Source organism: Coregonus clupeaformis, chromosome 11, assembly GCF_020615455.1.
Source record: "Coregonus clupeaformis isolate EN_2021a chromosome 11, ASM2061545v1, whole genome shotgun sequence".
Taxonomy (NCBI): domain Eukaryota; kingdom Metazoa; phylum Chordata; class Actinopteri; order Salmoniformes; family Salmonidae; genus Coregonus; species Coregonus clupeaformis.
Genome location: NC_059202.1, coordinates 15,225,401 through 15,252,607, shown reverse-complemented (window position 1 = coordinate 15,252,607; position 27,207 = coordinate 15,225,401). Strand labels below are relative to the sequence as shown.

The window sequence follows — 27,207 nt, the reverse complement described above, 5'->3', positions numbered from 1 at the left end:
ATTATAATTACAATGAGATCTTTGATTACGAAAACACTTATCATAGCAGAAAATACTTAGTCAACAAAATCAAGGGGTTAATTAATGTAATTATCAGATACAATTGGGTGGTTTAAGATGTATTGTGTATGTGTAAAAAATACTAAAAACCAAGATAAAAGTTAGTGTTTGAAGAATATCCTGAAGATGAAATAGAATAGGCATTTACATTTAAAAAATGTTTTTTTGGGGGGGGTGATTTGCAATCATAAAAGGCCTGGAACTACTTCAATAGGCTAGACTTGAGGGATATACTTCTGCTACATTACAGAGGCAGTAGTTTGATTTATATAAAAAAATGAAATATAGCATATACTTTCACAAACTAGAGGCGCAGGTCTTTGGAGAAATTAGCTTCTACGATGAATCCCCAAATGAATTATGTGCAGTGTGATACAATAGCCTAGCAGCTGATGGATCACCACACACACACACACACACACACACACACACACACACACACACACACACACACACACACACACACACACACACACTGTTAAAATATTTTTTCTCAGAGACCATATTACTCTACAGTGTTGGATGTCCACGGTGTTGGATGTCCATTGTAATCCTCGATTGCATGCAGTTGTTTACTGTGGTACAAGGCCAATGGTTTACACCTGAGTGAAAAAGCAAGATATCTGTCAGCAGGACAAAAGAGCTATTCCTTCCTGTCGATTCTTACAGGAAAACACTTTATCTTAAACCAAAGCAAATGTGTATGTGTGTAGAACCAATGACTGAATCCAATGCTTTACAGATCCAGTGGTAACAGTGTTGTGTTCAATACTTATCTGTGTATTGTAGTCTGACCGTAACCCTAATTTCCTATGGGTCTGGTCTTGTTTGTCGTTGATAGGGATGACAGGAATTGATGATAGTGACAGTTTGTGCTATAAAAATAAATAGAGTCGCTCGCTCTATAAAGTGCATTCGGAAAGTATTCAGACCCCTTGACTTTTTCCACATTTTGTTTCGTTACAACCTTATTTTAAAATGGATTAAATTATTGTCAATCTACACACAATACCCCATAATGACAAAGCAAAAACAGGTTTCTAGACATTTTTGCAAATGTATAAAAATAAAAATAAACAGAAATATCACATTTACATAAGTATTCAGACCCTTTACTCAGTACTTTGTTATAATAATAATAATAATAATATGCCATTTAGCAGACGCTTTTATCCAAAGCGACTTACAGTCATTCGTGCATACATTTTTGTGTATGGGTGGTCCCGGGGATCGAACCCACTACCTTGGCGTTACAAGCGCCGTGCTCTACCAGCTGAGCTACAGCTACATTTGGCAGCGATTACAGCCTCAAGTCTTCTTGGGTATGACGCTACAAGCTTGCCACACCTGTATTTGGGGAGTTTCTACCATTCTTCTCTGCAGATCCTCTCAAGTTCTGTCAGGTTGAATGGAGATCATTGCTGCACAGCTATTTTCAGGTCTCTCCAGAGATGTTCGATCGGGTTCAAGTCCAGGCTCTGCCCGGGCAACTCAAGGACATTCAGAGACTTGTCCCGAAGCCACTCCTGCGTTGTCTTGGCTGTGTGCTTAGGGTCGTTGTCCTGTTGGAAGGTAAACCTTCGCCCAAGTCTGAGGTCCTGAGCGCTCTGGAGCAGGTTTTCATCAAGGATCTCTCTCTACTTTGCTCCGTTTATCTTTCCCTTGATCCTGACTAGTCTCCCAGTCCCTGCCGCATGATGCTGCCACCACCCTGCTTCACAGTAGGGATGGTGACAGGTTTCCTAAAGACGTGACGCTTGGCATTCAGAACAGAGACTTCAATCTTGGTTTCATCAGACCAGAGAATCTTGTTTCTCATGGTCTGAGAGTCCTTTAGGTGCCTTTTGGCAAACTCCAATGGAGTGAATGGAATGGTATTAAACTAATGGAAAACATGTTTGGTGAGTTCGACACCATTCCATTCATAGCGTTCCAGCCATTACTATGAGCCCGTCCTCCTCAATTAAGGTGCCACCAACCTCCTGTGATCTAGACTCTAAAAGGGTTCTTCGGCTGTCCCCATAGGATAACTCTTTGAAGAAACCTTTTTGGTTCCAGGTAGAAGCATTTTGGGTTTAACATAGAACCCTTTCCATAGAGGGTTCTACCTGAAACCAAAAATAGTTCCTATGGGAACAGCCAAAGAACCCTTTTGGAACTCTTTTCTAAGAGTGTAGAGTAGAGTGATGATTAGCTCTAGGGCGCCTGCCTTGCACTCTCTTCCCCTCCACCAGTGTTAACTCTGTTCATCTGTCATGGCTCAAAAGAGAATCTAAGCCATATCAATAAGAACTCTAATCTACTTAACAAGCAGACCAGATGAAAGCACTGTGCAGTTGTCCGTTCACATTTTCAAAAGACACTCAGCATAGATCAAGTACAAAGTACCAACACGTCATGCATATGCTCTCGGAAGCTATTTAAATATATTCTGACTGAAACCGCAATCAATCACTACACCTATATTTCTCAATCATTTTAGGACCTGGACATCAGTATAAAGAGGAGGACTGATTGAGTGCTTTAGACACATTAAATCTACAGATCATTCATTTCTCTGCCTACACGTACAGTGCATACGTTAGTACATACCTTTTCTCTGTAAATAAATAAAGTGAAAATGACACCATGTCTGGTTTATTTTCTGAAAAATATTTTTAATTCCAGAGTAAAATAAATGATATCTTGCCATACAAAAAAGTGTAAGAAAAGGGACAATGCCAAAACTTTAACTGTAGAGAAACTGGAAAATAAGAAGTTGTGCCATCAAGCCTTGAGGGTCTTCAAATAAATATGTCAAGGGATAACAAAATAAGATTATCACCCATTGCATGTAAATTACTCCAAGTACCTTTTGCTAGACTTCACATGCAGATTCTGCATGCCCTAAAGCAACAAGCAGTGCTACTCTGCCCTAGGAAAAGCACTGGTTTAGTTTTCTCTGCTCTTATTCATTGTTTGTTTCTTATTCCTTTCCTGTTATGACATTGGCTCCCATCTGATATGTGATGCAACTAAACATTTTTTAATAATTAAATCTCAAATGATTATATTATCATCTCAGTTTAGTTAACTCTAATAAAACATTCTGAACCTCACAAGTACAAATATATAAACTCTAATATGCATTGTTTAGCTTGAAGAGATACGGTATGTCATTATAACGCACACAGAAAGACTTGTTGATTTCTTATCTGGTAATCCCTCATATTAAGAAATATTAGGGTTTAATAAACTAAGCAAATAAAAAGTTAAGAAATGTTTACAACATGAAGACCCTTCAGAAATGAGTCTGCAAAAAGACAGACATACAGTATCTCTTTCACAATGATAGAAATGGATATGAATAATATAAGATAACTCATAGAAAGACTAACTGTATTCTATGTTCATATTCGAAAACAGTGTTTCTGTTCCAGCAAGAGCACTGTTTTTGTACAGTGTATGCTGACATTAACACCATTTCAGCTACTACCACTGAACTGCAATCTGACACTGAAAGCATACAGTAACTTTAGACTATCATCCTATATAAGCGTTCTACTTCCTCTACTATATAGAGTACATGAGAAAGCACTCTGTTCGTTTCATCAAAATAAAACGTAAATTACGCAACACCGAATGACACAACATCTCTTGATTTGTATATTCTTGGCAACGTGAAGAAACGTCCTATCATTTACACATATATATTGGTTCCCTGATGGAACGAGATGTAACACATAGTAATACTGACCGAACAGGACATGTCATTTTCACTGACTGGATCCATGTTATACTCGAGCAAGTATGGCGCCCATAACAGTAGCATAATACTGACCATCTAATCACCTAGGAGCAGGACAGAGCCAGACAGTAGTTCTCTTCTACTAACAATCACAACAGAGTTCACTGGCACTGGACGACATCCTCGCTGATAACACCTCTACAAACAAAATGGCCTCTATCAAAAGTTACCAATTTGGAGAAGAGAGCAGCAACAGTCTTCCAGGGCCTGGATAGGACTTCAGATAAAAAACGTTCTATCATTTAATACAGAAAGAAAGACGATAATCCTTCAAGAGAATTATGAATGTAGCAGATAGTCCTGTTGATGGTTCAGAAACTATAAAACCGACTCCATATTTTCGCACCACTCATGGTCCTCTAGGTTGTATATAAACTTTGTCCTGTTTGGGTTCTGACTCCCATCCTTCATGTTGTCCATTGTGAGACTGGAGGGGAACAGTTCGGTTGGTGTCGTATAGCCCTCATGATTTTTGATGTATTTCTTATAGTTCTTGCGTAAACAGTACCAGGTGGTGGTGTACAGAATGAAGGCGGTGACCTTAAGACCGATGGCCAGGCTCACGTACAGATGTCTGTAGGCGATATTGTCGTACAGCAGGCAGGCTCCCTTATCCCCACACTCTGTACTCCAGAAAAGGCATGTTGAGTCAATCCCAGCACCAAAGATCAGAGGAGGGGGGATGAATCCTACAAAACAAGTGAGGAGAGGATTAGAGCAGCAGCACAAGCTTTTCATCTCTACAGCTGGAGAAATCAATACTGTATCCTTGACATCACACCAGTATTTGTTAACAAACTGTAGCATCTGAAACCTCAGTATGTTTGATTTATAAACAAAATAATGTAATAGTGCAACCTGACTAGTTCAGATGCAAGTATAACGGTACTGTAACTTACCAAGTAGTCGCAGCAAGAGAAACAAAACTCCAAGAGCATATGATTTCAGCTCAGGGCTCACAGTCCTAGGAAGAGAAGAGACAACAGTATTTGTTAGACACAGGAAAGAGAGAGCTGTCTCTGAGTAATGTAAACCCTCTCTACATTTTGACTGGGTTCTACTGGGCAAGTTTTAGCATGGTGGTAAGGTGAGTGCAAGTTGTGTTACCTGATGAGGATGATGACGGAGGGTGTTTGAGCCATAGAGCCGATCATGCAGCAGGCACAGATGACACAGAGGAAGGTGAGGAAGGCCTCCTGGCAGCCTGGACTGGGACACTTCCCTGGGACAGCTGTGGCCATCTCGCTGTCACTGGATATACACGTACACCCTGTCAGATTCTGAAGACAGGGGAATAGGTGCATGTGACAATAAGCAAGATTAAAACAGAGACAACAAAACAGTCTCCCATCTCTCTATCTGTAGGTTGTTGGGGAAATGTGGATTCACCAATGGTGGTGGCTCTGTTTGTGCAGTGTTAATAAAAGCCCAGAGATTTTATCTGTATAAAGGTACTGCACATGATAACACAAAAAAAATACCTATAATTCATAAAAGTGAGACGGGTGTGATGCACACTGAATGTGATATGAATGTAAAGAACATTCATCCACAGCCTGCTTCGGTTCACTGCATGGGGAGAAGCATCTGACTACAGAGCAAGGTGTAACAATGGAGACCATATAGCCCAGGGATGGGCCACTTTGATGGGGGTGGGGGTCACAAAAGATCTGAACTCATCATGAGGGACCGCAGTGGCTCGCGGGTCTGTGTACCCACATCCATACCTACACATGCAGTCAACTGATTTGTGCAATCAATCTATTTGTGCAGTTAATCTACTTAACTCTCTTAGCTGCATAGAAAAAGTGTTGCAAGTTTTCTGCAGTTCTACATATTTTGGCATGGGGCGGAGATAAATTGGGCAATTTTATAAAAAATCTCATGCAATTCTACTAATTTTGCCATGGGGCAGAGATACTTTTCTTTCAGTTTTGTAGCTAATTTCCTGCAATTGTATCCATTTTACCATGAAGTGGAGACATTTTAGTAGTTCTAAAGCTAATTTCCTGCAATTCTACACATTTTGACATGACTTATGCCATGTTAATATGATATCTGAGTGAGAGTGTGTCACGTCTCCTCCTGTTGCTCCCCTCCGGCGCTCTGATTCGCTGGTCTACTGAGCCACCGGTCTGAGCGCACCACCTCGGCAACACCAGAATGGAAACCCAACACACCCTAATCACCTCCAGTGCACCTGCACCTCATCATCTCATCACCACCCCTATTTAGCCCTGGACTGTTCTGTATGATTGTTTAGCTTCGTGTCGTTTACTCTATGTTTGTTATTTCTCTTTCTTATTGTTAAGTAAACCTTGACCTTGTTAATTCCTTCGTCTGCCTCTTCGTATCCTCAGTACTCGTCACAGAATCACACACCAAACGGAAATTGATGCAGCAGGAGTTTCCCAGTGCCTCGACCAGCACCAGCAGCAGCTTGCCCAGTTGAACGCCACCATGCAGGAAGTGCTCCAAACTCTGCATAATCTACCCAGCGCTCCGCTTCCACCTCAGGGAGCGGCGAGTGCCCCCAATCCACCTGTTCCCGTGCTATCACCCACTTCTGCGGGAACCCTCGCCCTACCGGAGCACTATGACGGTAAAACTACTAAATGTAGCAGCTTCCTGCTACAGGTTTCACTTTATCTGGCGTGTCAGCCTGGGGCATATCCATCTGACCAAGCCAGGATAGCGCTGGTGATTTCGCTACTTAAAGGAAAGGCGCTGGATTGGGCCACGGCAGTCTGGGAAGGAGAGGAGGCAGTGGCGCTTCCCTACCCCACCTTACTCGCTCGGTTCAGGGCGGTGTTTGATCATCCCACGGAGGGAAAAGATGGGGGTGAGCGTCTCCATCTACAACAGCGAGAGGGGCCCGCGTCCGAGTACGCTCTGAGCTTTCGCACAGTGGTGGCGTCTTCCGGCTGGAATGAGCGTGCTCTGCGCACGGCCTTCAGGAGAGGCTTACGGGAGGACATCAAGACGGAACTCGCATGTCGGGACGACGAGATGGACCTTGATACCCTCATCACCACGTCCATCCGTCTTGACGACATGTTGAGAGAGAGACGGCGTTCCCAACACCTCCCGGAGCCTCGACGCTCACCCCATCTGAGCTATGGAAGCCGCCCTGCTTCTGAGTCCTCACCCATGGAGGTGGGCAGCACCTCCTACACCACCACGGACCACAGGTCTCCTGGCGGCTCCCTATCTAGGCAGTATGACTCCCGTCGCCGCTCCGTGAGTGTTACGTCAGCTCCTATCACAAAACCATTGTTTTTAGTTCCCATAACGGTGACTGTTTATTCCTGCTCTTCCACTTCTACTGCTATGATAGATTCCGGATCAGCGGGGAACCTTATAGATAGGGAACTGGTCTCTGAATGGGGGTTGCCCACCGTGCCACTGCCATCTCCGCTACACGTCACCTCACTGGACAATAAACCCCTTGGATCAGGCACCATTACGCACGTCACTCTCCCCATCACCATCACCATTCCCACACTACCGGAGCACCACGAGGAGCTGTCATTCCACATCGTCACATCACCCCTTCACCGGATCGTCTTGGGATTGCCCTGGCTCAGACTACACAACCCCACCATCAATTGGAACACCTCATGCCGAAAGACCTGCCTGCCGGTGGTTTGTTGTTCCACGTCAGTGGAGAGTCCGGCCTCCAGCCCAACATTCCACGTGAGTACGCAGATCTCTCTGATGTCTTCTCTTCATTAAAGGCTACGTGTCTCCCTCCTCACAGGCCCTGGGACTGCGCCATTGACCTGCTGGAGGGACAACACCCCCCGAAGAGTCGCATTTACCCCCTTTCCATGGCGGAGACTGAGGCCATAGAGAAGTATGTGGTGGAGACCCTGAAACAGGGGTTCATCAGACGCTCTACCTCTCCTGCCTCCACCAGCTTCTTCTTTGTGGCCAAAAAAGACGGAGGACTGAGACCATGCATTGACTACAGGGGGCTGAACGCAGTCACCACCAAGTACCGGTACCCCCTCCCTCTGGTTCCGTTGGCCATCGAGCAGCTACGAGGGGCCCGATACGTTACCAAGTTGGACCTGAGGAGTGCCTACAACCTGATCCGAATCCAGGAAGGAGATGAGTGGAAGGCGGCATTCAGCACTACCTCAGGCCACTATGAATACCTCGTCATGCCCTACGGCCTCGCCAACACACCTTCTGTGTTCCAGTCCTTCGTCAATGACGTGTTCCGGGACATGCTGAGTAGACAGGTGGTGGTGTACATCGACGATATCCTGATCTACTCGGCTACGTTCAAGGAGCACGTCAGGGACGTCCGACCTGTCCTACTCCGCCTCCGGGAACACAGCCTGTTGGTGAAGGGGGAGAAATGTGAATTCCTCCAACAGGCAATCTCCTTCCTGGTATACCGGATCAGTCCTCAGGGGGTGTTCATGGCAGGAGTGAAGACGGACGCCGTCAGGTCATGGCCAGTTCCCACCACCATCAAGGGCCTACAGAGCTTCCGGGGCTTCGCTAATTTCTACCGGTGTTTCATCAGGTCCTTCAGCTCCATAGCCGCCCGCTCACCTCTCTCCTTAAGGGTGGGCCTCAGAAGCTGGCCTGGAATCCTCAGGCTGACGCTGCCTTCAAGAGACTGAAGGAGAGGTTCACCACAGCGCCCATCCTAAAACACCTGGAGGAATGGAGACACTGGCTGGAGGGCGGAGGGCTCCTTCCCCCTCACTACCGTGTCTCACCCACTTTTCATGTGTCTCTCCTCAGGCCGGTGGTTCCTGGTCCTCTGGCGGATGCCGTCCCCCGGGGTACGCCTCCTCTGCCCCTGGACATTGACGGGAGTCCGGCGTATGCGGTGAGGGACCTGCTGGACTCCAGGTTCCATGGGGACGGCTCCATTACCTGGTGGACTGGGAGGGGTATGATCCTGAGGAGAGGAGCTGGGTTCCGGCTGGGGACGTTCTGGACCCCAACCTAATTAGAGACTTCGACCGGCCCGCTCCTCGTCCTCGGGGTCGTCCTCCTGGCCAACGACGTCCAGCGGCTGGAGCCGCGTGTCCAGGGTGGGTGGGGGGGTACTGTCACGTCTCCTCCCGTTGCTCCCCTCCGGCGCTCTGATTCGCCGGTATACTGAGCCACCGGTCTGAGTGCAACACCGGAATGGAAACCCAACGCACCCTAATCACCTCCAGCGCACCTGCACCTCATCTCATCACCACCCCTATTTAGTATTTAGCCCTGGACTGTTCTGTATGATGCTGTGTGTGATTGTTTAGCCTCTTGTCGATTACACTATGTTTGTTATTTCTTTCTCATTGTTAAGTAAACCTTGACCTTGTTAATTCCTGCGTCTGCGTCCTGCCTCTTCGTATACTCAGTACTCGTCACAGAGTGACTAACAAAATCAATGGGGCCCGGTCAGTATTCGGCCATAATGACTACAGGTTTAGATAGTCTAGCCAGCTAACTTACCAATCTAAAAATTGTTAGCTGACATGGCTAATTGAGTGACTGTCAGTGACTGACATAACAAGAGAAACTACTGATGTACAACCACAGTAAGTTGAGACCCTGACTAAGCTCCAAAAAACACAAAGGGAGATGAGGATGGAAGGCTTCCAGGGTTATGACCTAAGCCGGAGTGGGGTAGATGCCTGTACTTACTGTTGTAGTGCAGCCTGCGAAGCAGGAGGACAGGTAGGTGACTCCGTTAGAGCCGCACACTGGGCTGACTGAGGAGGTGTAGCAGTTACAGTTACTCATGCAGGGGACCTCTGGTTTCTCGCCCACCCGCAGTGTCCTGGAGAGGGGGAGAGAGAGCGCTGTTTAGACTATGCTGTGTACATATCAGGAAGGAATAAACAGCACACGTTTCTGTAGCTACTATATATCTAAATGAGCAGGTTTTAATTGGTGAAAAGCACATTTATGTGGAACTAGACAGAATAAGCTATTATGCAAAATGTGGCTGACCTTGTTCCCACTTTCATCAAACACCCTTCCCCCAACAGAAGCACTGCTATTACATATGCTAAACCAGTGGTGTAGGTACAGGCTGTTCTTACTCGTTGCCATAGGCGACGGTCACCCCAGCGACAGGCCCTGTGTCACAGCCAAGGAAGAGGAAGGAGACGTAGCAGGCAGTGGAGATCAGGTTGACCAGCATGGCCATGCGAATGGCCCCCAGCGCTGAGAGGTTCAGCTTCTTGACCAGAAGCCCCCCCAGGAATATCCCCAGACAAGCACAGGGGATGGCCGTCATACCTGGAGAGAGTTAATACCGCCAGGTTAACCTAATCTCCTTCTCATGTACTGTACTGCTCAATGTGTACTGTGTGGCACCAGGGGGTCTGGGGCTGTGTGTATGTGTTGCGTATGTTTGTGTGTGTGTGTCGTGCATGTGCTTGCAACTGGCCCTCACCTAGTAGTTGATTGGCTGAGGAGGTGGTAAGGTTAAACTGCTGCTCCAAGTACTTCCCCAGGAAGGCAGCGAAGCCAGCCACCACACCGATCTCCATACAGGCTGCCAGCGTGATGCAAGTGAACACCGGGTTTGACAGAAGGTGCTTGGTAACCTTAGGGATCACTGAGAAGAAAAGATGAAGAGATCCTTAATATCACAGTGCCACATGGACACAGACAACTGCTATCAAGTCTAACTATCTCTTGCTATTTCTGATATGCTTTAGAAAACAATATTCTGCCAGAGGATTTAATTCCCTTGCTTTTCTCATAACAGACAGCATAGATCATACACTACCCCAGATGGCTTATCAGAGAATAATCTATACCAGGGCTCTCCAACCCTGTTCCTGGAGAGCTACCCTCCTGTAGGTTTTCGCTCCATCCCCAGTTGTAACTAACCTGATTCAGTTCATCAACCAGCTAATTATTAGAATCAGGTTGGCTAGATTACGGTTGGAGTGAAAACCTACAGGACAGTAGCTCTCCAGGAACAGGGTTGGAGAGCCCTGGTCTATACTTTACAAAACAGCATCTGGAACTATGTTTTTTTAAATCTTCATTGCGGTTTTGAGAAAAACCATACATGCGGTAAAGAGGTCAATGGAACGCAGAATTGGCAGGCATTCAAAAAATGCATATTAGTCAAATCCATCATAATTGATGTGTTCTAACAGGCCCACAATGTGGTTACTAAAATCTGATTTTAATACATATGGCTTTTTTTGCTGCATAATATTTACAAGTTGTCCTTTTCAGGATTATAAAAAGGTCTGCTAAATGCTAACTCCCCTTCATTTAAACTGGTAGCATGGCTAGCCATATAGAATCGGTGGTGGTAGTTGAAGCTGTTTTTACGTGTCATGCAGTTGATTGGTGACATCCATACAAACAGATTTTTACCCCAACATTGAGTGAAATACACACATAAACAATAGCCTAAATGTAGGGTAATTTTGATGGGCAGCAATGAGGAGATGCTGAACCTTTCCCCCACGGGGAGATGCGTAAGTGGCGTTTCTATTGTTTTGGTCGAATTCCATTGATCTCTTTACCGCACATATTTTCATAAAATACTTTCTTTCCCCCTACTGCAGTGCCCCTGATATCACTGTTCTCCCAGGTAAACATTGGATTTGTTCTATCACCAAAGTAAGGTTAAACATTCCCATGCTCCCATTTAGTATCTCCTCTCTTGCACTGGTGTTAAATTCATACATAGTTTGTGGGGACTACAATATGTTTATTTGGCCTCATACTGAATGCTCCACCACTGACATGAGTACTGTATAGAACTATGTGTGGGCACGTAATAGCCAAACAAATCATGGTGGGATACAGATGGAGAACAAGTGATGTGCTACGGTATATACAATAGCATAACAAGTCTTAATTGAACTGCACAAATACTAAATGTACTATAAAGGGACAGAAAAAAGTATCCCCTCTCACCTCTGAGCTGCTGAAAGCAGGTGGGGCCATTGATAGGCTCATGGTTGTTGCGTCCCACCCCGTTGCTGGACTTGGGCATCTCAGTATAGTCCAGGGGCAGAGAGGTGGAGGGGAGCATGGCCTGCTCACTCTCCCCTCCACCGTCCCTGTCCTTCTCTCGGTCTGACAGGGTTTGGGGGAAGCCAAACATGAAGAGGGATGAGAAAAAGAGTAAGGCACCACACAGGAGGAAGCCCCCCCACCAGGCTCCGATCCACCGAGGGTCATCAGAGGTAATGTCCAGCTTACCTGTGGAGAGTGACAGAACAAACACATACAAGCATTATTAACATCAAAACACACATCACATCAATGTCAGTGATTTCCCCATAATCAATGTACAGATTAAAGTAATTTGGGGTAACCTTGAATAACACACTACTTAGCTCTAATTATGTGTCGCTAGTTCAATTAACTTCTTAATGAATGCAGTTTTTGTATAGTCTGTGTGGTGTTTGTGTTTTTTCCACAGTATTGGGGTGATGTGAGGTAGGTTGTATTTCCCAGTGACTTACTAGTGTCGATGAAGACAAAGTCCACATAGAACTTGGTGCAGAGGGACCCCAGGAGGAAACCACAGGCAGGTCCAAACACCAGAGTAGAAAAGACGATCCCTGGAATGACATGGAGAAATCAGTTCCGTAGACAACACAAGTGTGAACAAGTTATCACCAGTTCCTGGGTGAAATGTAACAATTCTTAATTTAACCACAAGGTGGCACACCTTGTTCACTAATCCACAGCCTTTTCCAGAGGGCAGCATAAGGCAAGCTCAGAGTGGATTCAAGGGACTATCTCATTGTACGGCTAAATGTTGGATTTAAGCATGCTATGTAAATAATTATGGACAACAAATGTATCAGAGTCAAGGAAGCTGAATTGAACTGCACTTGAATATGTGTATCACCTATGATCCTAACTAGCCAGATCTTGACAATCATCAACCCACTGATAATGCCATACAAATATATACTTGCGCTAGCTACATACATCATGAAAAAGATTCAGTTGACATACCAAAAGAAACATACTAAAGAACGCCCAAGTCTAACAGTGTGGACAGCTGGAGCAGCACTGTGTGACCACAAATCCTCATTAAAGTGCTGCCTGTCAGAGGGTGAGAGCCTGGCACAGGGAGTCAGACAGACAGGTGAAGACAAAGGGCCAGAGCTCATGAGGACCTGAGAGGCTCTATTTGGCCTCCAAATATCCTCTTTCACCTTTCAACACGTCTCATTTAGTGTAAATTGATTCATTCAAAGTGGAAAATAAAAACACATTTAAATGTGTTAGTGAGCCAGTGCTATACAAGGCATTGGATATTATGGATAACTTGGGTTAGAGCAGAAAGCTGCTCCTGGACCAACTGACACTTGCCAGACCCTCCTGCTGATCCCCCTCAGTCCTGCTCTGGCTTAGGCTCAGGCACAGGCCAGTCAGGTCTTATGCTGGGGAGGCTCAAAGCCCATGGTCATGTCATTACTGAAATAAAATCATGCTTTGCATAATACTGAGCTTTGGCAGGCGCTGTTTGAAATGCCTGACAGCCAGACAGACAATGGGAGGTGGGTAAACAGGCAGCACTTCAACTAACACAAGTCGATTCACAGCCAAAAAACTATAGATACTGTAAATGTCAGAAGATAGAAGTGTGGTTCTCTCAGTTTCATCAGGTCTGTACAAAATATAGTATGTTTGCAGATTGTGTTTCACCTTTCTCACTAATGCATGGTAGTCACATTATAAACTTGTATTTTTACAAATAATAAAATAAAATGTTTACTAATAATAGGTTACAGATGGTAAAAAGTATTTTCAGCCAAAAATGTTTAATATGCATTATGGGTTTAAGTCCTAAAATAGAGATGTTTTAAACCAGCAATGGGTTTACTGGAATTAAATTAGAAAATGGGCAAACAAAGAACAAATGTTCTTGATTATCACGTAACAATGCTCTCTAGCAAGTTCTGAAAACACTTAAGCGGAGGGTGTGGCATTAGGCCCTAGCTGGTTGACTAATTAGGATGATTCAGAGATGCTCAAAAGCAGTAGCACTCCTTGCTATCCCAGCTCCCTTTGCAGTTGTGCTCCATTAAAGTGAGGTGGTGGATAGGAACCACACACCTCGAGCAGCCAATGAATGGGTCAGTTTCATCATTCACTTAATTACACTGGCTCAGATCAAAGCTGTATATAATGTACATCACTGTGAACGCTGACAATGAGACCCTGCTTCCTGACCACACCACCATACTGCCCACCTATGTAGGAAATGAATATGCACATTCAAACACATTATATATCATTCTCAGTGGTCATTATATTCCACAGGCTATATGTTTAACTTTACTGCTTGTAAGGTTATCCTCTCAATAAATGACTATGTTTCTCCTAGGCAAGGGACAGCAATAAAGTACTGCACATTGTTCCTGTCCTAACACAGGACAAATCAGGTCACTTTCTCTGGATAAAGAGAGGGAAGTCTGGAGTGTTCGCTTTATGGTTGTCAAGTTGGGACAAAAATATATTGCTTCTTCCTGAGACCTAGGGCAAACCCCGGTTGTCCGGGAGGTTGGCGGTAAGGCCAACGTGGTCTGTTGGTTGAAGGCAAATATAGATACAGCCCACTGGGCAAAAACTGGTTCTGGGAAAAACTGGTTGAATCAACGTTGTTTCCATGTCATTTCAACCAACAAAATCTGTGATGACGTTGAGTCAATGTGGAAAACTGATTGGATTTGCAAAAAGTCATCAACATAAGGGCAATTCGTCTTTTTTTCACCCAACTTTTAACCTAAATCCAATGACATGGCGAAATGCTTTGTTGATTTCACGTTGAATTCACCTTAGTTGACAACTCAACCAAATGTAAATGAAAACTAGACGTTGAACTGACGTCTGTGCCTAGTGGGAGCTACTGTATGTGTACGTATCCCTAAAGCACTATTGTACAGCAGTATATTTTTCCTGTTCCAGAGTGACTATATCACTAAGTCAATCGTACAACATGTATCACATATAGGCCTCCTAGATGACTCTATGATCAATCACTTTGGTTGTAGTCTAGATGCTGACTCCCGTACAGTATGTTGTCTATTTCTCCAACCAGCTGTAAAACAACTCTTACTGGGATTGGATAGTCTAAAAGTCAATTCCAGTAAAACAATAATTTATGCACCAAATCATCACTGTTAGGTTCACCATGGTGTTCTACATTAAGTCTTAAAAATTACTACATGCATCTTGTGTATACATGCTAACTGGCCTGTTGTGCATCAAATTAATGCTGTGCAGGTGCTGTTTCAAGCGTTTCCTTAGAAACAGTGAGTGTTGTCTCCTTATAGCAACAACACCCCCATTGCTCTCACCACAGAAAACCTCAGAGGAAACTCAGTTAGTGAAATCACCTTCCAGGGGATGACGTTTAGAGTGAGTCCACAACCACCCACAGGCTAAAAGTTTCCACCAAACTCTCTCTCTGCCTCGGAGTGTTTACAGAAACACAGTACAGTCTCCTAATCACACTCAACTAACCTACAAATGTTGCACAGTACATGTCATGAACCTAACATATTTCAACCTTTCAAGGACCACACGTTCTGTGCATCTGACAGTTTCAATACCCTGTATTGAGAACATGTAATTGTCAACCTGCTGGTTTAAGCATTCCAGATGAGGGAAATAGCAGTGAACACAATATCTTCTTAGTGATAGGAAACTGGGACAGAAGCTACCCAGCTCTAGTCTGGCTAACACCTAACACAAAGTCCTGTGAGTCACAACAAAACACAGAGCTGCAGGACTTCTACAGTGCTCCAAGTCATTTCCCCCTCTTTTTGTCTCTGGGGTTTCAGCACTGTTCTCTCCCCACCAAGGGAGTCTTATATGGAAGACATTAGATGGCCAGATACTCAGGTCTAAGAGAGGTCAAAATTTTTTTAACTGTCATCCCCTAGAAGGTGATTTCACTAACTGAGTTTCCTCTTTGAGGTTTCCTGTAGTGAGAGCAATGATGGTGTTGTTGCTATGAGGAGACAACACTCGCTGTTTCTAAGGAAACGCTTGAAACAGCGCCTGCACAGCATTAATTTGATGCACAACAGGCCAGTTAGCATGTATACACAAGATGCTACAGTTTCTCCTAAAAAAGGCTGTCAGACTGCATAAACAACTTTATTGGTATATCTGCTCACTGTGCTAACTATCCTGTTTAAATTTTTTTTTAATGTACAACTCAGGTACTCTTTTGGACAAAGTTTTGTTCCATGTAGTATTTTTTAAGACTGCTACTTACTGTAGAACACCATGGTGAACCTTACATTGATGATTTGGGGCATAAGTTACTGTTTCACTGGAATTTACTTGTCGGCTATCCAATCCCAGTCAGAGATGGCTTCAGATCAGCAGTTGTTGTTACAGCTGGTTGGAGAAATAGACAACATACTGTACTGGAGTCAGCTTCTAGACTACAGCCAAAGTGATTGATCATAGAGTAATCTAGGAGGCCTATATGTGATATATGTTGTACGATTGATTTAGTGATATAGTCTCTCTCTCTCTCTCTCTCTCACACTCTATTTGTCATCTCATGACAGTACGTGAAAAGCAAGTGATCCTTTCCCCTGTTGCTGACATCAAGTGGATAGGCCTCATTTCTACCTATTACATTTCTCTATCTCTCGCTTTCTTTCTCTCTCTCTCGCTTTTGCTCAGTCAGTTATAAGGTCTACCGGTTGAACTCTGTGGGATGATGAATGTGGTGTGGCTGTATGGAGAGGTGTGATTTTGCATGGTTTATTTAGGAGATTCCCCACTAGGCCACTGACAAGCTTGTAAAGGTGTCAGCATGCTTCAGTTCGGCTGGCGCCTAACCGAACTCAGCTAGCCGAACCAAACGAGTGTGCTCACATACTCCCTTAAAAGACCTTCGCTTGAAAAATGTGTCAATTTTGAGACGCCGAAGACACTTCCTCAAAATAGTCAGAATTAATCTAAAATAAGTCAAGAAATCTGTCATTAATTTTGACGTTTTTGCAGAGGAGATTTTAGTTGCGCAATTTCACATCTAACAAAGATGTTTGGTGCAGTATTTCTCAATGAAAAAATGTGCATGAAAATGAGTCTTCTCTTGTTGAACGACAACAAATACTTTATTGAAGAATCCCTACTGTTGACCAATCACAAACTAAGGGGCGTAGACTTCGGTCCGAACTTCGGCTTGCCTCCAGAATTTTTTTGGTGTGCCCGAACAGCCGAAAAACCCCTCACTGAAGTCCAAAAAGAACAAATACATCACAAAATGTTGTCTTAATATATGCACAAACTCTTCCGAACTGTTTCGGCTGGGAAGCATGCAGACGCCTTTACATTTAGCATGGCCTCTGGTTATTCCCCACCCATCTTGTGGGTGAAGCAGCTCAAATGTTTCCAAACCTCAAGTCTTTCCACTAATTCTGAGCATTGCTAGATGAATGTGATAGCAAGCATTTTACTCTGCATGGGGAGGTTACAGTACAAGCAATTGAGAATGAAAATCAGACACGCCTTAAACTAAAAAAATACTTCCATTGATTTCAAGTTTTATGAAAGCTGTTAAGACAAAACTGCTATATTATACTATCCTAGGGAAGTGATAGGCATTTTCATTTAATGAAATAAATCTTAATTAAGGCCATAATCAGAGCCAAATAATCGCGTTTGTAATCGTCCATGATAAAATCACTCGCAGGCCTGTTGCTGACCCCTGCTGTAGAGCATGTCTGACATATTTCAATAAAAACGCTGGGCTCTAGTGTTTCTGTCTTCCACTAATTTGCTTAGCGAGCAACAGAACCAGGCTGCACTGCCTGCTGTCTATAAGTCACATCCTTTAGTGATATTAATTAACCCACTGGTCCATCCCACTGACCTACAGCACAGCACCGTAGTGCTGAGCGATTAGTGCTTTCTGAGGTCGGTTTGGTTCCAGTTCGATTATTTAAAAAAATTATCACGGTTTTCGATTTCGATTATTTTTTAAACATTAATTCACTACGCAATATGTGGGTTGAATGGTGTAACAACACTGAATAAAACAATTAATACAAGTCCCATGATGACAGTGACTGCCCATTACTGCTTATCACTTATTAACCATAATCTATTCACATTACTTTAATAAAATATTTGTTTATTTTTGATGACTTTATTATTTCATTCCAGGTCATCATCTCGTCTCAATCACTACAGTATTTTAGTAGTTCTTCAAAGTAAATAAGGCATACTTTTATGACTGCTGAATACCAACTATCAATCACTTACATCATGTATTATCAGGCTATTCCTCCTATTCCTGTCGATCACGCATTCTCTCTTCTCGTGTCTACTCTGCACAGACCAGACAAGTTTAAACAGGCGCGCAATAGATTATGGTCATTGCAGTTAATTACCACATTTTCTGCACTAAACTATGTAGAATATTGGCCTGTTGGAAACTACAACTCCCTACTACATTGCACAGTTCAGGCTTCATCTGATTTATTTCTACAGAAACTACATATGGTGCTCACAGAAAATAACAGAACGAAATGTAATTCAAATAATTGAACCGACATCGGTCAATTAGTTGTTTAAAAAACGAAAAATAACCGAAATTTCGGTTAATCACTCAGCACTACAGCATTGTATGCAACTACATTTCATATAATTGACGACAAACTTTTCTTCCAAACGTCCACTGAGCTACACAAAGACACTGTTCAAATGTGTGCAGACTCGTTAGAATTTCAGCTTTATCTCAAACTGATTTCGTCCGTATGACGAAAGAGAAAGTGGTCTTGTTTCAATTCTATAAAGTTATTTTGTATTTTTTCCCGCTGAGAGCTATAAATCCATCGGAGAACATCACATAGAGATTAAACTGATATTGTTGCATCAGCTAGACTCTCCCGTTTCATATGCGCTATTGCAGCTACGACATTCACAGGCACAGGAAATCGTTATTTTGTCTGGATAGGACAGAAAATGTGACGTAACGCTCCCTGTTCAAATAGACGATTCCCTGTGTCTATGAACCTCACAGCTGCGCTTGCAATAGTGCATATGAATCGGGACAACCAGCGCTTTTAGGCAGTGTAAAGCAATTGATGTTGGGCCATTCACAGAGGGCACTGTACACAGAAATATCAGTCGGGAACCGGTCCAGAACTGCTCAAAATCTCCTGTGTTTGATGTGTTTGATACCATTCCATTTATTACATTCCAGCCATTACTATGAGCCTGTCCTCACCAATTAAGGTGCCACCGGCCGCCTCTGCTCCAGAACCAACGTTTCAAAGCTATGCAACCATAAAACACATAAGTCTACACACTAGAGTTCTTCACGGGGACCCGTTCCGAAATGGACCCGTGGCTTTCCCACCCGACTCGATATGCATAAATGATAATTTTTTTAACGGACACACGTTCCGAATAGACCCGAGGGCAGTCAATCCCGTTCCGAAAAGGCCCATGGAAAACAGACCCAAACAGACCCGTGCTGGTTCAGATCCGAGAGACCCGGTCAGAAAGAGAGAGAAAAATAAACCTCAGACTGGGCGCTGCCAGCGCGATCAATAAACGAGCGATATTGGCAAAATGATCCACAGATACGTGTCCTTAAAAACTGCCTGTAACAAATAAAAAAATAAAACAAATGAATTATGTTTCGATGTGTAGCATATTCAAAACTTTATAGCCTATTGTTTTAATGGTTTTTACTTTCCTAAAACAATAATTGTCCACCTCACGGTTCAGCTTTCAGAGATTTGAGCGCTAAATGCATCAGGGCATTGCATGCATTTAGGCCTATAGACCTAGGCATCCACTGTATGATATTAATATTTAACAAATAAATATAAAGGAAAATAAGCTTAGGCCTAGCCCTAAAGAGACTGAGAGAAAGATAGAGATATGACAACTCCATGTTCCCGACACCGACATTTCTTTATACTTGTCAAGATAAACTACTACTGCTATACAGATACAGTTGAAGTCGGAGGTTTACATACACTTAGGTTGGAATCATTAAAACTCATTTTTTAACCACTCCACAAATTTCTTGTTAACAAACTATAGTTTTGGCAAGTCGGTTAGGACATCTACTTTGTGCATGACAAAAGTAATTTTTCTAACAGTTGTTAACAGACAGATTATTTCACTTATAATTCACTGTATCACAATTCCAGTGGGTCAGAAATTTACATACACCAAGTTGACTGTGCCTTTAAACAGCTTGGAAAATTCCAGCCTGTCATGGCTTTAGAACCTTCTGACAGGCTAATTGACATCATTTGAGTCAATTGGAGGTGTACCTGTGGATGTATTTCAAGGCCTACCTTCAATCTCAGTGCCTCTTTGCTTGACATGATGGGAAAATCTAAAGAAATCAGCCAAGACCTCAGAAAAAAAATTGTAGACCTCCACAAGTCTGGTTCATCCTTGGGAGCAATTACCAAACGCCTGAAGGTACCACGTTCATCTGTACAAACAATAGTACACAAGTATAAACACCATGGGATCACGCAGCCATCATACCACTCAGGAAGGAGATGCATTCTGTCTCCTAGAGATGAACGTACTTTGGTGCGAAAAGTGCAAATCAATCTCAGAACAACAGCAAAGGACCTTGTGAAGATGCTGGAGGAAACAGGTACAAAAGTATCTATATCCACAGTAAAATGAGTCCTATATCGACATAACCTGAAAGGTCGCTCAGCAAGGAAGAAGCCACTGCTCCAAAACCACCATGAAAAAAGCCAGACTACGGGTTGCAACTGCACATGGGGACAAAGATCTTACTTTTTGGAGCAATGTCCTCTGGTCTGATGAAACAGAAATAGAACTGTTTGGCCATAATGACCATCGTTATGTTTGGATGAAAAAGGGGGGCTTGCAAGCCAAAGAACACCATCCCAACCGTGAAGCACGGGGGTGACAGCATCATGCTGTGGGGGTGCTTTGCTGCAGTGGCCTGGTGTACTTCACAAAATAAATGGCATCATGAGGGAAGGAACATTATGTGGATATATTGAAGCAACATCTCAAGACATCAGTCAGGAAGTTAAAGTTTGGTCGCAAATGGGTCTTCCAAATGGACAATGACCCCAAGGATACTTCCAAAGTTGTGGCAAAATGGCTTAAGGACAACAAGTCAAGGTATTGGAGTGGCCATCACAAATCCCTGACCTCAATTCTATAGAACATTTGTGGGCAGAACTGAAAAAGTGTGTGCGAGCATGGAGACCTACAAACCTGACTCAGTTACACCCACTCTGTCAGGAGGAATTTGCCAAAATTCACCCAACTTATTGTGGGAAGCTTGTGGAAGGCTACCCGAAATGTTTGACCCAAGTTAAAAAAATGTAAAGGCAATGCTACCAAATACTAATTGAGTGTATGTCAACTTCTGACCCACTGGGAATGTGATGAAAGAAATAAACGCTGAAATAAATAATTCTCTCTACTATTATTCTGACATTTCACATTCTTAAAATAAAGTGGTGATCCTAACTGACCTAAGACAGGGAATTTGTACTATGATTAAATGTCAGGAATTGTGAAAAACTGAGTTTAAATGTATTTGGCTAAGGTGTATGTAAACTTCCGACTTCAGCTGTATACACTACCGGTCAAAAGTTTTAGAACACCTACTCATTCAAGGGGTTTTCTTTATTTGTACTATTTTCTACATAGTAGAACAATAGTGAAGACATCAAAACTATGAAATAACACATGGAATCATGTAGTAACCAAAAAAGTGTTAAACAAATCAAAATATATTTTATATTTGAGATTCTTCAAATAGCCACCCTTTGCCTTGATGACAGCTTTGCACACTCTTGGCATTCTCTCAACCAGCTTCATGAGGTAGTCACCAGGAATACATTTCAATTAACAGGTGTGCCTTGTTAAAAGTTAATTTGTGGAATTATTTTCCTTCTTAATGCATTTGAGCCAATCAGTTGTGTTGTGACAAGGTGGGGGGGGGGGGGGGGGTATACAGAAGGTAGCCCTATTTGGTAAAAGACCAAGTCCATATTATTGCAAGAACAGCTCAAATAAGCAAAGAGAAACGACAGTCCATCATTACTTTAAGATAAGAAGGTCAGTCAATACGGAAAATGTCAAGAACTTTGAAAGTTTCTTCAAGTGCAGTCGCAAAAACTATCAATTGCTATGATGAAACTGGCTCTCATGAGGACCGCCACATGAATGGAAGACCCAGAGTTACCTCTGCTGCAGAGGATAAGTTCATTAGAGTTACCAGCCTCAGAAATTGCAGCCCAAATAAATTATTCACAGAGTTCAAGTCACAGACACATCTCAACATCAACTGTTTAGAGGAGACTGTGTGAATCAGGCCTTCATGGTCAAATTGCTGCAAAGAAACGACTACTAAAGCTAAAGGGTAGAGCTGCCGCTTTCAAGGAGCTGGACTCTAACCCGGATGCTTATAAAAAATCCCGCTATGCCCTCCGTCGAACCATCAAACAGGCAATGCAGGACTAAGATTGAATCGTACTACACCGGCTCTGACGCTCGTCGGATGTGGCAGGGCTTGAAAACTATTACAGACTACAAAGGGAAGCACAGCCGCGAGCTGCCCAGTGACACAAGACTTCCAGACGAGCTAAACCACTTCTATGCTCGCTTCGAGGCAAGCAACACTGAAGCATGCATGAGAGCACCAACTGTTCCGGATGACAATGTGATCACGCTCTCCGTAGCCGATGTGAGTAAGACTTTTAAGCAGGTCAACATTCACAAGGCCGCAGGGCCAGACGGATTACCAGGACGTGTACTCCGAGCATGTGCTGACCAACTGGCAAGTGTCTTCACTGACATTTTCAACATGTCCCTGACTGAGTCTGTAATACCAACATGTTTCAAGCAGACCACCATAGTCACCGTGCCCAAGGACTCTAAGATAACCTGCCTAAATGACTACCGACCCGTAGCACTGACGTCTGTAGCGATGAAGTGATTTGATAGGCTGGTCATGGCTCACATCAACACCATTATCCCAGAAACCCTAGACCCACTCCAATTTGCATACCGCCCCAACAGATCCACAGATGATGCAATCTCTATTGCACTCCACACTGCCCTTTCCCACCTGGACAAGAGGAACACCTACGTGAGAATGCTATTCATTGACTACAGCTCAGCATTCAACACCATAGTGCCCTCAAAGATCATCACTAAGCTAAGGATCCTGGGACTAAACACCTCCCTCTGCAACTGGATCCTGGACTTCCTGACGGGCCACCCCCAGGTGGTAAGGGTAGGTAACAACACATCTGCCACACTGATCCTCAACATGGGGGCCCCTCAGGGGTGCGTGCTCAGTCCCCTCCTGTACTCCCTGTTCACCCATGACTGCATGGCCAGGCACGACTCCAACACCATCATTAAGTTTGCCGACGACACAACAGTGGTAGGCCTGATCACCGACAACGATGAGACAGCCTATAGGGAGGAGGTCAGAGACCTGGCCGTGTGGTGCCAGGAAAACAACCTCTCCCTCAACGTGACCAAGACAAAGGAGATGATTGTGGACTACAGGAAAAAAGAGGACTGAGCATGCCCCCATTCTCATCGACGGGGCTGTAGTGGAACAGGTTGAGAGCTTCAAGTTCCTTGGTGTCCACATCACCAACGAACTATCATGGTCCAAACACACCAAGACAGTCGTGAAGAGGGCACGACAAAGCCTATTCCCCCTCAGGAGACTGAAAAGATTTGGCATGGGTCCTCAGATCCTCAAAAAATTATACAGCTGCACCATCGAGAGCATCCTGACTGGTTGCATCACCGCCTGGTATGGCAACTGCTTGGCCTCCGACCGCAAGCCACTACAGAGGGTAGTACATCACTGGGGCAAAGCTTCCTGCCATCCAGGACCTCTATACCAGGCGGTGTCAGAGGAAGGCCCTCAAAATTGTCAAAGACTCCAGCCACCCTAGTCATAGACTGTTCTCTCTGCTACCGCACGGCAAGCGGTACCGGAGTGCCAAGTCTAGGTCCAAAAGACTTCTCAACAGCTTCTACCCCCCAAGCCATAAGACTCCTGAACAGCTAATCATGGCTACCCAGACTTTTGCACTGCCCCCCCACCCCATCTTTTTACGCTGCTGCTACTCTGTTAATAATTTATGCATAGTCACTTTAACTCTATCCACATGTACATATTACTTCAACTACCTCAACTAGCCGGTGCCCCCACACATTGACTCTGCACCGGTACCCCCTGTATATATAGCCTCCCTACTGTTATTTTATTTTACTTCTGCTCTTTTTTCTCAACACTTTTTTGTTGTTTTATTCTACTTTTTTATTTTAAATAAATGCACTGTTGGTTAAGGGCTGTAAGTAAGCATTTCACTGTAATGTCTGCACCTGTTGTATTCGGCGCATGTGGCCAATAAAATTTGATTTGATTTGATTTAAAGGACACCAATAATAAGAAGATACTTGCTTGGGCCAAGAAACATGAGCAATGGACATTAGACCAGTGGAAATTTGTCCTTTGGTCTGGAGTCCAAATTGGAGATTTCTGGTTCCAACCGCCATGTCTTTGTGAGACGCGGTGTGGGTGAACGGATGATCTCCGCATGTGTATTTCCCACCGTAAAGCATGGAGGAGGAGGTGTTATGGTGTGGGGGTGCTTTGCTGGTGAGACTGTCTGTGATTTATTTAGAATTCAAGGCACACTTAACCAGCATGGCTACCACAGCATTCTGCAGCGATATGCCATCCCGTCTGGTTTGGGCTTAGTTGGACTATCATTTGTTTTTCAACAGGACAATGACCCAACACACCTCCAGGCTGTGTACAGGCTATTTTACCAAGAAGGAGAGTGATGGAGTGCTGCATCAGATGACCTGGCCTCCACAATCCCAAGACCTCAACCAAATTGAGATGGTTTGGGATGAGTTGGACTGCAGCGTGAAGGAAAAGCAGCCAACAAATGCTCAGCATATGTTGGAACTCATTCAAGACTGTTGGAAAACCATTCCAGGTGAAGTTGGTTGAGAGAATGCCAAGAGTGTGTAAAGCTGTCATCAAGGCAAAGAATGGCTATTTGAGAATCTCAAATATAAAATATATTTTGATGTGTTTAACACTTTTTTGCTTACTACATAACTCAGTATGTGTTATTTCATAGTTTTGATGTCTTCACTATTATTCTACAATGTAGAAAATAGTAAAAATAAAGAAAAACCCTTGAATGAGTAGGTGTTCTAAAACTTTTGACCGGTAGTGTAGGTGTACAGAACGAGGCTAATTTGTACATTTTCGATCACAATATTTTTTTTATACATAATGCTTATATTGCAAGATTAAAAGAGTAACTGTGGTAGGCCTAAAACATTCTTCCTCACCTCAAGTTCAACTGTCAGAGTCAGTTGGAGCGCTGGTGTGCACAGCCTTCATAGGCCTGCAGTAGCTAAGCCTAATAATAGCCATACCACACCAAACCTTCACAAAAGGTTCTTAATTTTATTAGGGTAATATCAAAAGTAAGTCAAGTCATTGTGTATAGGGAAAATACAAACAGGTTATTATATTGTGGCATTAAATTACGTTTTGGATCTAGCCCTTTGGTATTTCCTTTTCATGGTTTGAGTGTGAGTAGCCCTATAATATGCCTACTGGTAATTATATTGCGGCAAACACAACATTACATCAACTGTTTAGAGGAGACTGTGTGAATCAGGCCTTCATGGTCGAATTGCCACTTTAAGAAATGGAACACTAGTCACTTTAATAATGTTTACATATCTTGCACTACTCATCTCATATGTATATACTGTATTATATTCTATACTATTCTACTGTATCTTAGTCCATGCCGCTCTGTCATTGCTTGTCCATAATATGTATATATTCTTAAATTCCATTCCCTACTAGTTTTGTGTATTGTATTGGGTATATGTTGTGAAATTGATAGATAAATTGTTAGATATTGTCTCCCGATTGGCGCAGTGGTCTAAGGCACTGCATCGCAGTGCTAGCTGTGCCACTAGAGATCCTGGTTCGAATCCAGGCTCTGTCGTAGCCGGCCGCGACCGGGAGACCCATGGGGCGGCGCACAATTGGCCCAGCGTCGTCCAGGGTAGGGGAGGGAATGGCCGGCAGGGATGTAGCTCAGTTGGTAGAGCATGGTGTTTGCAACGCCAGGGTTGTGGGTTTGATTCCCACGGGGGGCCAGTATTGAATAATAATAATAATACTAACTTAACTGTAAGTCGCTCTGGATAAGAGCGTCTGCTAAATGACGTAAATGTAATATTACTTGTTAGATATTACTGCACTGTCGGAGCTAGAAGCACAAGCATTTTGCTACACCCGCTATAACATCTGCTAAACACGTGTATGTGACAAATAACATTTGATTTGATTTTTACAGATGGAACTTAATTTGGCCAATAAAAATGGCTCAACAGAATTAAACAAAACACTTGTTGCATATTTAAAGAACTGGTTTAATCAATCACAAACGTTTTGAACAGGCTTATATTGAAGCAATGACCAACAAAGGCAAGTGCTTACCGTAGGCCTACCCAACAAATGACAACAATAGGCTAATGCTATTTATTTTAGAACAGGCCTACTTGTAACCTATCTTAAGCTAAATACGTAGTAAAACATGTAAAAGACAGTTCAAACTTAATTTAGCCAACAAAAATGTCTCAACACAATGAAATAAAACACATTTAGCATATTTAAAGAAATTGTTTAAATTCTTAAACAGCCCTATAATAATAAAAATAATGATACACAATAATAGTAATTATAAAACAAATGATAATAAATACAAAAATAACTAAATTAAAGTTAGAACATTTCATCAAACCTGAATAGCGAGTTACACACACGCAGTCCATCTTTGTCCACTACAATTGTAAAACTTGTCCCAGAGGACATTCCATTGTCGGCTTCTTTTCACTATACTCTTTCTCCTCTATCTTTCCCTTTCTTCAATGAAAAAGGCCTCCATCTTCGCAATCAACAGTAGCCTAGGACAAGGCTCCTTCACTCGCTGTCTCTCTCTCTCCTCAGCAGCAGGAGCACGTGAGGTGAGCAGCCAGAACCAGTTTCAGCTGGACATAAACTATACGTTCTCATCACCTCACACAAATTAAATTAACAGAGGACGGGTTCAATCGGGTCCAGTAAGTAAATCAATTTTAATTGCACATACCCAAGACCCGTGGCAATTACTCAGACCAGACCCAGATCTGAGACAAAAGTCCTAATTTAGGACCCGGACTTGCTCGGGTCCTGGGTCGGATCTCGGAATTTCGGGTCTGTTGGACCCGTGAAGACCTCTACTACAGACAAGCACTCACCATGCCGCAGGTACACTGTATCACAATCCAGTAGCATG

At 43.5% G+C, this 27,207-nt stretch overlaps 1 protein-coding gene across 1 annotated transcript in view; it reads right to left on the bottom strand.

Moving 5' to 3' along the window:
• Window positions 1-2,691: 2,691 nt before the first annotated feature.
• The window catches only part of LOC121576619 (solute carrier organic anion transporter family member 3A1), a 66,133-nt gene continuing 41,617 nt past the window's right edge, over window positions 2,692-27,207 (bottom strand). The window contains exons 3-10 of the mRNA XM_041889909.2: window positions 12,310-12,408; window positions 11,756-12,043; window positions 10,263-10,427; window positions 9,907-10,105; window positions 9,506-9,641; window positions 4,955-5,127; window positions 4,747-4,811; window positions 2,692-4,536 (exon numbers count right to left, since the gene is read on the bottom strand). Coding sequence (XP_041745843.1) covers window positions 4,166-4,536; window positions 4,747-4,811; window positions 4,955-5,127; window positions 9,506-9,641; window positions 9,907-10,105; window positions 10,263-10,427; window positions 11,756-12,043; window positions 12,310-12,408 — 1,496 coding nt within the window. The 3' untranslated portion in view covers window positions 2,692-4,165. The remainder of the gene's footprint in view (window positions 4,537-4,746; window positions 4,812-4,954; window positions 5,128-9,505; window positions 9,642-9,906; window positions 10,106-10,262; window positions 10,428-11,755; window positions 12,044-12,309; window positions 12,409-27,207) is intronic.